General features: G+C 32.4%; 1 protein-coding gene across 2 annotated transcripts in view; it reads left to right on the top strand.

Moving 5' to 3' along the window:
- FucTA (glycoprotein 3-alpha-L-fucosyltransferase A) overlaps positions 1 to 6,478 on the top strand; it is a 58,596-nt gene extending 52,118 nt beyond the window's left edge. The window contains exons 3-8 of one of the 2 annotated variants that reach the window (XM_018509518.1): positions 758 to 847; positions 2,108 to 2,296; positions 2,995 to 3,219; positions 3,402 to 3,590; positions 4,275 to 4,510; positions 4,973 to 6,478. In XM_018509518.1, coding sequence (XP_018365020.1) covers positions 758 to 847; positions 2,108 to 2,296; positions 2,995 to 3,219; positions 3,402 to 3,590; positions 4,275 to 4,510; positions 4,973 to 5,315 — 1,272 coding nt within the window. In that variant the 3' untranslated portion in view covers positions 5,316 to 6,478. The remainder of the gene's footprint in view (positions 1 to 757; positions 848 to 2,107; positions 2,297 to 2,994; positions 3,220 to 3,401; positions 3,591 to 4,274; positions 4,511 to 4,972) is intronic. The other variant, XM_018509519.1, reaches the window with a different exon arrangement.
- Positions 6,479 to 12,136: the final 5,658 nt, after the last annotated feature.

Here is a 12,136-nt window from a genome sequence, read left to right as displayed (position 1 = left end):
CCTGGCGAAACCGTTAATACTGAACGCTACCGACAACAAATGATCAATTTGAATCAAGCTTTGCGTAAAAAACGACCGGAATATCAAAAGAGGCAACACAAAGTGATTTTGCTTCATGATAATGCACCATCACATACAGCAAAACTGGTGAAGGAAACGATTGAGGCGTTTGGTTGGGAAATACTTTCGCATGCGGCTTACTCACCAGACTTGGCTCCGTCCGATTACTACTTATTTGCATCGATGGGACACGCACTTGCTCAACAGCGCTTCACTTATGAAGATGTACGAAAATGGCTAGATGACTGGTTTGGCTCAAAAGAGCAACAATTTTTTTGGCGTGGCATCCACAAATTGTCAGACAGGTGGGAAAAATGTATAGCGATGGGCAATACTTCGAATAAAATATTTTTTATCATTTTCATGCAATAAACGTGTATTTTCTATTAAAAAATTCCGGTTTCATATTTACATACCTGGTACACTAATGTAGTAAATTTCTTGCTTATCATAATATTTGTAATTTAAACGCAAATAGATCTCTTTTTAAGATTACAGTAATCTTTGACGGTTGACTTATCGACGTTAAATATACTGTTATCACATCTTTCTTTTTTGGGAGAAAGATGTGATAACAGTATATCTAAAATACGAGAAAAGAGATAGAGAAAGAGACGAAAGTATGCGAAATGTAAATAGTATAAATGACTGCGAAATAAATTACGGCTAAAGGAATAAAAATAAATTTCGCTCGCAGATGAAACTTGATTGGCCTTTGAAATCGAAGAAGCCGACGATGCGAGTATTACGCACTCGGGAGCGAGTGAGGAAAAGACTTTCGTCCGAGGTACGGTCAATTGTAGCGTCGATTAATCCCAAAACGACATGTACACGGAAAAATATTAAAAAAAAAATGAAACTTTCTAAGCTCTTTCATTCTTCAATACGTGTTACAAATTTCCACGATGGAAGTATACGTCAAGTAATGTGTAGATATACATAAATAATATGTTATTATCGATTATTCCTATGAAATTTTATATTGTTACTTTTTCCGTGTGTCGTTTTGCTTGTTTTTGCGCTTTAAAATAATACGGTGCGTATATGCTTGCTTTTCGAACTTAGTGGCTTCCTCTTTTTCGATTGGGTTTCCATAGCACTAGTATTATACACACATATCGCGTAATTTATTATAGCTAGTAATAAGAATACAATAAATAAGATTATAATGGCTCGAATAAAATATAAATTTTTAGGAGATTCAGCTATTGTAAATAAATTTTAAATGAACGAATCGTTGTTTCTTTCAATGCTTTTTTTACACAATTATTAGATACGTTGTAAAGTTTGACAAAAAATACTTGGAATATCATCGTAATTTATTTAATGTTCATTTTGCTAAATACTGGACGCTTAAGTAATAGTAAAATTGAATGGATATAATTAACGTCTCAGATTATGAGAATTGTAGGAAATTGGAATTTGTAAAATATGATATATCGTGATGCATTTAGAATGGCTTAATAGTCTAGTTGCCTGTGGCAGTATATTACGTTATTTTTTCTAATTATCCATATTTAAAACGAGAAAGTTTTAACTTTTTCTGATCACTTTTCAAGTCATATATTATCCAGTTAATAAAAGCTTACATGTATTCGCTCATGCATAAATTATGATATTATGCTTAGAAACTTTTAAAGCTGCAAATTACACTTAACTAATCGCATAAATTTTTATATTTACTAATAGAGCTAACACAAAAAGTATCTATATTAAGAAAAATTTGAATTAATAAATTAAAGGCAATAATATAATAGATACTATTATAATATATATAAAATTCCAGATAACATGCGATTATTTAAGTATTATCGATAGTGGGAAAGTAATTGATTCATAAAAATATTATCTTTACTATGAAATTTGTTGAATGTGATATTATTCATAATATTTTCTGGTTTAATAACAACATCTATAGTTTGTGATATTGTCTTTAGTTGCAGCAGAGAATGACGATATTGTCTTTAGTTGCAGCAGAGAATGACGATGCCATATAAAGATTCAATTTTTCATTCATTTATATATATTTTTTCCTTTTTATTCGAAGGTATTAAATATAAATGGTACTGCGAGCTTGGGCGAAAACTCGATAGACCAAGATCCATCGCGAAGACCTTGGTACATGAAAGGAGGAACAAGAAGACCTTATCCGGCGATAAGAACTCGCAATACTGGCCGAAGATTGGCTCAATTGTGGCCGGAGGAAGCTGCTTACGATGATCGTGTGACTAATCAGGTAATTCTGGTAATTGTATAAAAATTTATGGACTTACGTACACTTAAAATTTAATTATTATATATATATATATATATTTAATTTTATCGACATTGCTAATTACAAATTGATTTTTATGAATATTAGACATATACATTCGAACATTTCCTTTATTTATACATGTTCGTACATTAATATTTTGATGTAAACTTAATTTTAATAAAAATATTGAAGAGGAATAAATATCAGCAAAAATGTTATTGCATTAAATTAATTTTAATTTATTTTATTGAATCACGATGCATTCCGATTGTTATACATATAATTACACTCTCAATTTTTTTCAACAAAATACTGAAGAATTTCACATTCTTGAACAATCAATATAACAATGACAAATCCCCCTTAATTTTATGAAAAATAAACTCAATTTATGTCCTACATTTATAAAAAAAAATGTAAGAATTTTGTTGGTTTTAGTTTTTCCTGATATCGGATAATGTACGTTAAAAAATTTGTTTTAGGATTTTAAGAGAATTAAAAATATAATTATAAGATAACATTTCACAGTACTTTATTAGTTGCTGAGTATAAGTTCTACAAAGCTATATAAATACATATACGCAAAAAAGATTTTTCTTGTAATTTAATCAATAACTTTTCTTGATTAAATGATTCTGCGCAGACATAGTATATTAACGTTATAAATAATTTCGCAGCTAATGTTCGTGCCACCTGATTACAACAAAACAGGCAGTGAGCATCCATTGAAAAAAATAATGATTCCTCACGGGATGGCCGAAGCCAAAATCGGTCCTGACATATTCTTCCAACAACGCTGTCCGGTGAATACTTGCACGATCGTCCGCGACAATCCGGATGACGCCGATCTTATTCTATTTAAGGATTACATCACGCACGTGGGACGAAGGTCTTACAATCAGGTATCCGATGTAATACAAGCAATATTAATTTTTGTGACCCGAGAAAATTAGGTCACCTTTACTCAGCGATTGACTCGCCTTTGAACTTTACTTACATAGTTATATCGTGCACATATAAAAGAGGATTTATTTTATTAAATATATTATTTATGTAATAAAATTATTTATATAATTTTCAACAGGTGTGGATGCTGTATTTTTTAGAATGTCCTTATCACACGCAGAGCGTAAAGAGCGCTCTTATCAATTGGACCGCCACATATCGGCGCGATAGTGACATAGTGGCACCTTATGAAAGGTGGCAATATTATGATTCGAGTATCACACAGATCTCACAAACATTTAATTATGCAGCAAACAAAACAAAGAAGGTAAAATGTTTAGATTAATCTTAAGACTTTAATAAAATTTGAATTATCCGAGAACCAAAACAATGAATAAAATGTATATTTATATTCTTTGTAAAATAAGTGTACTAGTAAATAATAAATTTTTACTATATATTTATTTCTATAATTAAAATAAAATAATAGAATTATATATTTTTTAAAAACACAGAAATAGCTTTTATTTACTCTGCACTTTTTAATAAAATACTATTTTTATTTGTTTATTAGTTGTAAAATGAAATTATTTATCTTAACTCGTAATACTGTTAAATTTTTTAAATAACTTTAAATAATACATATTTTATATGAAGTTGATGGCTTTAAAAAATTTTAATTTTAATTAATATTTAAAAAATATGTGCGTATATATGCAATAAAAATAATATTTATTTCATAATGAAATAAAATTACCTATTCTTCAATATAATTTATTATTATATTAATTTACAAGAAATAGAAACGTTACCTTCAGATAGAAATTAAATTAGAAACATTAAGATTTATATAAAAATTAAATCAAAATAAAGAATCTTATTAAAAATTATATTTCTTATCAAAATATCAACCATATTATACTATATTTTTGCAAATACTTTTGTAATTTTCAAATCGTTACACTATCAAAAATGACATTCGCCTTCTTCACGACATTCGCTGTTTAATTAGGTCGCCTGGTTCGTTTCCAACTGCCATCCCCGAAATCAGCGTATGCATTATGCCAGGGAACTCTCGAAATACATCCAAGTGGACATTTACGGTGCGTGCGGCAGCCTGCGTTGCCCGCGGTCACAGTCGCAAACGTGCTTCGACATGCTCGACGAGGACTACAAATTCTACCTCGCGTTCGAGAATTCCAACTGCAAAGACTATATCACGGAGAAGTTCTTTGTTAACGGACTTGGGTACGTGCGATGGTATTTATTGGTCTCTTCCTCCTTTCTCTTTCTCACCGTCTTATCCTCTCACTCTCTTATTAGCGCATACAATTTATACAGAGAGATGCGGTATTTTAGATGCGAGCAGCGAATATAAGTTGACCTAATACGCTCGATCATTTCACCCAGAGGTCGGCAACCTTTGCCGACTTGTGCAGTATCTTGAATAAGGCGGTTGCGTGCCAACTCGCATTACCTAATCTTCCCTACTCGCTTAATGGACAGAAACGCGTGCTACTCGCGCGGTATTAATTAAGCTCCCGAACTGGACGCGACCGCCTCAATTCACAAGCGTGAAACACGCAATGTGATACGATTCCTTTCATGACACAATGACGCGTTTTCCTTCTCTCACGATTGCAATTACCATTTCTTGTATTTTGGAATATTATCACTGCTTGTATTATTTATTTTTCCTCGAATGTGCAGGCACAATGTTTTGCCCATCGTGATGGGGGCTCATCCGACGGATTACGCGCGCAGCTCGCCGTACCGTTCTTATATCCATGTAGACGAATTCGAGTCGCCGAAAGAACTCGCTGAATATCTGCATCGACTGGACCGCGACGACGACCTGTACAATTCATATTTTCGCTGGAAGGGTACCGGCGAATTCATCAACACATATTTTTGGTGCCGGGTGTGCGCCATGTTACACGACGACCGTCCACCGAAGTATTACAAGGATGTGAACGAATGGTGGCGAGGGGACGGCGTGTGCACGACCAGCTCATGGCGAGAACACGACCTCGTACGTCCACAGAATACTTGAGGAGAAATCGCCCCGGGGATTCGTTTAAAAGGCTCTTCCGGCAACCACGGGGAGATCCGTGCGGGTGTGCGTGCGTGCGTCCGCCCACGACACGTTGCTCAATTTCTACAAACGATTCCGATTCTTCCAAAACAGAACATTGCCTGAGTCTGAAAGATGGCCGCAAACTTCAGAGAACGTGATATTGTGCTATCACGTCCAAGAGGATGGCTCGACTGCCCGAACATGTTGAGCCGATCGTAAACTTATACAGCACATTTTATCCCAGAGATGTTTCTGCAAACGTTCTCAGAATATTGGGATGTTCTCAGGTTGTTCTTCAGAACGTCCCTTGGACATCTGTGCTGTATGGGAAGATCCCGGCAGGACGCGAAAAGATGCGTGACCTCGCATGACCTCATTTCGCGGACACTTGAGCCGTTCTGAAGAAGGTATTAATAAGACCCTGGTCGGCGATAGTGTCACGCGACTTTTCATCACACGGCTGTTTTTAGAGGCGCTCGAAAAGCTACGACTCGACGATATGAAGTTTCGCGCAAGTAAACTATCTACGAAGTGGCTTTTGCTCGGTGATTGAGACGCGGATAAACGACGAGGTACAGGAAAATTTTTCAAGGTCTAAATGATAATGTTTGCTCGCGAGAAGGGTCACTCGCGAATTTTTTCAAGGGGGCAATCTGTGTGCCTAATTGTCGAATCTTCCAAAATAATGTTTCTATATACTCCTTTTTTGAACGACAGAGAAGGTGATTTTATGAGGACAGTCACGATCCCTGAGAGATCACTTTACTTATATCATGATGGAACTCATTCGGGGACAAAATTTTGCGATGTTCATACAGTTTTAAGTAAAAATTCAAATAAGCATACGAAAGGCGCCGTAAAATAATACAATACGTATTATGAGAATAAAGAGAATAATATACGTTCGACTTTAGAAGACTTTATTCTTGCTGCATATTTAGTATTAAATTATCTGTGATTCTAAGCTTTATCTGTACAATTTAATAAACACGATACACTTTAAATGAAGAATTAGGATCACGCTTGCTATTAAATGTGCAACGAGAATAGTCTTTGTGTACGAGGGAGTATAACCCAGAATCACCGGATGTCTTTCAGCTACATGTGCTAGAGAACCAATTACGAAAGATATTAGTTTTAAAAAAAGATGTTAAGCAGCATCGAAAATTACGATGTTAATTAGAAATTAATTGGAAATTAAGAATTTATGATAAATTAGTCTTCAGTCATGTAAATAACAAAACTTTTTTTCTCAATTGATTTTATCATAACAAAAATTTAAAATCAATCTTAATTACAGTTTACAGTGACTGTCAAAAGTTCTTGGTCAACATATAATTTTATCAATCTAATATTTCTTAGTTTATATGATAAGTTATTATTTATATGATATATATATATATATATTACAATTTTTATAATGATTATTTTAAGAACACGATATTCTAAATACTAGGATATATTAAGCATTTACAAAATCTTTATTTGTAAAGATTCTTTTTTTTATCTGAACAATATAATAAAATTACTCGTACGATTAGACAGCCACTGTATGTCAGTAATTAAGCTGATAGTTATGCTAATAAATAAAAACATGTGATTGCTAAAATACGAGTCCTTTACAAATTTATTACGATAGTAGTTATAGTTGGAAGGACAATCGGTGGAGACAAACTTGAAACGATGCTAGATAAATAACCACTATCCGATAAATGAGAAAAAATGAGCAGCTGCGAAATTTGCGTGTAACTTAAAAGAACAGTGGCGTCTCGAATGTAAAGTACAGTATTGTTTTGTAAAGCAGTTTGTGAGTTTTGTCGAAGAGAGTAAAAAAACTCGTAGTCACTGCTTTTTGTAGAGTGAGGATTACTGTTTATTATTTAATATTATTGTTCCTTCTTGCGAATTCTGTGAGGGGATCTTATCGTTGTACGTTGTAGGTGAAAAAAATTCATATGCATTCAGATTTATGTCATGTGTAAAAACTGTAGTGAATTTTACTTTTTTGACAATAATTATATACAATAATAATTTCTTGTACATACACACACATTTATGTACTCCTATTTGCGAAATTGACAGAGTGCAAGATATGTGTGTAATGGAATTGATAGAATTGTTAGATGTAATTAGAATGTCAAAGCACGTAAATCATTATACATTTAATAACTTGCATTTATATTTTTGTTAAAAGAAAGAACGTATTTATATATTTTACGAGCATATTTATCTTTGAACTACATAGTCTTTATCGAGCATATAAACATTAATACTCGCGTGAGTTCATGAAGCATTTAAGAGTCTTATTCTTGAGTGCACACGAATTTTGTTATTTAATAAGCGTTGTTTTGCTGAAGTTCGCAGAATCTAGTCAAGAAGAAGCTCAGTGAAATATTTTTAAATATAATTTATAATGATAATATTATATACAGCGAGTACCTGTTTCAAATAATTCCTGTTATATTTTTTTTCTTTCAATTGAATTGAATCAGTTGTCCCGGCGAGGCACAGCACGTATCGTCGCATGATGTATTTTCATGTTCACTCCATGGCTAGTGTCAATTCGAAAACAACGACTTCCGGTTTGAACACTAGTCTAGCTCAAACGTAGCTCAAATTTGGACGGATTTGGTCCAGAAAAAAGACAGAAGCACTGAAAAAAACGAAAGCAAAGCGCAAAATATATATTTGAAACGCACGTAATATAAACACGTAAAGTCACGACTTAGTCACCTCGAGACAAATTTAATCACCGATCTCGAACGGTTCCTACATTATAAATTACTCACAGTGCGCACAAACAGTAACTAGATATTTAGATAACAAATAACAAATTAAATGGTTAGACCATACAAATTGACACTGAGGAGATATATTAAACATCTTGGATAACCGTTTTTCTTTTTTTTTTATAGTGTCCATTATTTATGTTTATATAAATAAATTCTCTGTTTTAGATAAAGATATTGTATCTTAGCGATTATTAATTTTCAAACTGATCGATGTGCTTCAGAGAAAGTTACTTAAATCAATTGCACGCCAAAAGCATTTATATAATTTGATATTATAGTATTAAGGCTACGTTCCATTTAAGCTCACAACGCTCGTGGAATCATTTTATCCTTGTTATTTATCAAATGTTAAACAAGGACAAATGATGCTTGCAAGAATTACGAGCTTTTAAGTAAAATGCAGACTAAGTTGAAAATTTATTATTTATCGTTATATGAACCTAATCAAATTTTTTTTTGTAAATACGCAGCCCGAGATTTCGGATATGTTAATTTAAGTTGTTCACGTTTTTGACATTAATCAAAAACGGAACAGAAATCCGGCTGTAACAAGGAAGTTCTTAATCGCAATGTTAGGTTTATTAACGATTGGTGCTGCCTGTAACAATTGGTGCTGCTGTACGACGTATGTAAGATGTGTATACGTCGATGACGAACTCCTGATTTAAGCGGCCAGTGTAGACTCCAATATAAGTACCAAATATTAGATTTATGTAGGCAACGAAAGGGGCGCGAGAGAGTAACGCACGCTCGATGTTGAAATATATCCGTGGCGAAATATGTGATAAATAAATGTTTCTGTATCGAGTATATCGTTGATGTTAGATTTCCTCGATGTGTGAAAATCACATATGACAATCGGGAAATTGCTGAAATTACGTTGAAAAAAATATGGTAATAGTTATATCGAAGGTATAGTTTAGCGTATTGGTGTAATATTTAGTGAATATTACCGAATATAATAATAGTTACGAACTAAAGTTGGCTAATAATTAAAAAAATAAAATAATATTTGGAAAAGTAAAATTTAAATTTAATCGATTTATGTTAACCAAATATTTGATTGAAATTATTTTATCAAAACTTTAGAAATCAACATTTAGGATTATTATTAAACTTTTTTCAGAGTATCTGCTGAAATTGCTGAAATAGTTGTTATTTTGTAATGGATGCATGGAAGAGAATTAATTAAATGCATAAGAAATCCGTTATTTTATTGGCATATAATGCAAAAATATGCAATTAATGAGCTTATAATAGAAACAAACATTTTAAAAGAGCTGAAAATTTGATTGGCTTAACAATATATGACGTGTTCTTACTGTATTTTAACAAAAATGATGGACTTCCTTTAGAGTATAATGTTCAATTTATTTCATTCCGTTCACTTTTAATTATATTGCAAAGTAATAGTTATATAATTTCAGCGACTTCTCGATTGTCACTGCGTATTACAACCGTTTCTAAAGCGACTCAACTCGATCAATATTTTTGTCCGCCCTAAATTCAACGATGAATACGAGATGTTATTACTTATTCTCTCAGCGATTGCCCGTTTCATCAGTCTCTAGATAGTACGATGATTTGTAAATAGTAGCGTGTACGAAGGTCATGATATTCCCATAATGTAAAGAGAAAGAAACACGTCACCGCATATAACATTGAATATGTCGATCGTGGTAGATAATAAGACTACGCGAGACAGTATTCGCCTCAGCGAAACGTGAAATCGGTTCAAGTTCAATTACAGTTCCGAAATAGATGTTATTATTCGGTTGATAATGTCGGAAAATCGATATCGAACTCGGAGAGTTGTATTCAACGCATATATTCAATGCACAATATTGCGTCCGACCTGACTTTACATGCTCGACTTTATGTTCAAAATCATAGTCTTGACGCAACGGTAAAACCAATTTTGAAATGAATTCTAATGTAATGATTATTTGGAATTGGACCGACTTCACATATCGATTTCGGTACTATTTCGCATAGCTCTAATAGATAATGCATTCGAATCAATACTGAAAATTTGTAGATAAAAACGTGACAGGTAACGTGGCTCGTTTGGGTCAAATGCGCTTATTATTTTTTTTTTATCGGTTGCTTTTGTACCCAGCGAGCCGCGATTAGTGCCATAATGTCGTAAGATCGTGAAAATTAATCAAAAATCGTGTCGTTGTCTTAATCGTTACGTCCACGTACATCAATTTTCCGCAATTAAGCGCGACGGAAAGTTCACGCAGACATTATTCTACAATTCTACATAATTTTTCAGATATACGTTTGCGCATACGAAAATAAATCTCTAAAAATTCACCAACATACTTTCAACTTTCTAGAATAAATATTAACTCTTTATTTTGGAAAATAATAAAATATAGTATAATTTATAATTACCGAAAGACTCAAAGAAACTTGCATGAGCAGGAATCGCTTGGTCACTAGTTACCCATATTAGTACGGTAAGGGTTAATTATGACGAGCAAACTATTGTCGAAAAGCAATCGTTTATAAAATTTTGTTGACAAAGAAAATTTAACCGTTTCTACAAAGACTTGTATACAATATTTATTTTTTTACACGATAAGTCGCGATGAGGTCAATTCCATGACTTAATTGATTTTTCCCTAACGACATTGATATATCAATATGACGCGATGGATGACGCGTGATTTTCGTAACTTTTCAATCTTGTGATGTTCTATTGAGCACAGCAATATTAAGTTTTATGTGTTCATACAATTATATTTACATTTATGCGCATTCCTGACCTAAGAAATAAAAACGAATACTATTCTTAATTTTATTGATTTTTCTTGACTTCCCATTATTCCTCTCAAATATGAGACTTATCCAAGATAATGAATTTTTATTTTTAATTTCGGAATTGTAAAGTTACACATCTGGAATGTACGAACTATAATATCATTACGGTGTATCATGCATAATCATGCATAGTCATGCACTTAGAGAGGTACTATAAAGAGATACGCAGTGTTTGTAAAAAATTTCATTTATAATGGAAGCGGCATAGAACAGGACCGTGTAGAGTAATGCAAAAAATAACAGAAGAATTATATTGCTTACAAAATATAAAGAACATATAAAATTTAAAGTAAATAGTTCACAATTGCTGTTAAAGCTTGCATAATAGTTTTAAATATTAATTCGTGAGCTTTTGTGAAAACTGAAAGAATATTTGACCAGAAAAGTTTAAGTTGATTCTTTAAAATTTTTTTCAAAGTACGTATGTTATTTTTCAGTTAAATGTCTAATCGAATGTATAAGTTTTTTTGTAAAAGATTTAATTTTTGCAATTACAAATTAATTATAGTATACAGATAACTGGAGACAGAGAGAGAGAGAGAGAGAGAGAGAGAGAGAGAGAGAGAAAGAGAATCTACTTTTTTACTTTTAAAAATATATATAAAATTACAATTATACGTGAATATAAACAATTCTATTACAAATTTTAAAACGATATACGAAATAAGTGACATTTTTTTATTGAAAATCATTCAGAAAAAAAAATTAGGTACAAGAGAAATCATTAATTAAAATAAATATCTATAAATTAAAAAAATAAAATAAAAAAAAATATAAGTTTGATTTTTCTATAACTTATATAACATTGAGATTACAATAATGCTCAATGATATTATCAGCTACAGTTTATTTTTTATGATTCTGCATGTAAATTTCATAAATTTTATTGGAAATTTGCGATATCTGGTTTACATGAATATTTCTTCTTTCCACCGCGCTAGAACGATTTAACTATAAATGTCAGAGGTGATAGCTCGACTGTTCACGTCGAGAAGTGAGTTTAACCCACAGACTTCTATATATACTACTAGACTGCTAACTCTCTTAGTATAAGCTTGTATAAAGTGGACCCCAAAACTTATAGTGGTCCTGCGCATGCGTCACGAACTACACCGAAGGAATGTAATATGGCTGTGTCCTGCGATGATTGTGATACTGCGAATAGCCGTATTGTAG

Source organism: Trachymyrmex cornetzi, unplaced genomic scaffold (genome assembly GCF_001594075.2).
Source record: "Trachymyrmex cornetzi isolate Tcor2-1 unplaced genomic scaffold, Tcor1.1 scaffold302, whole genome shotgun sequence".
NCBI classification, from domain to species: Eukaryota; Metazoa; Arthropoda; class Insecta; order Hymenoptera; family Formicidae; genus Trachymyrmex; species Trachymyrmex cornetzi.
This window is presented reverse-complemented; position numbering and strand designations above follow the sequence as displayed.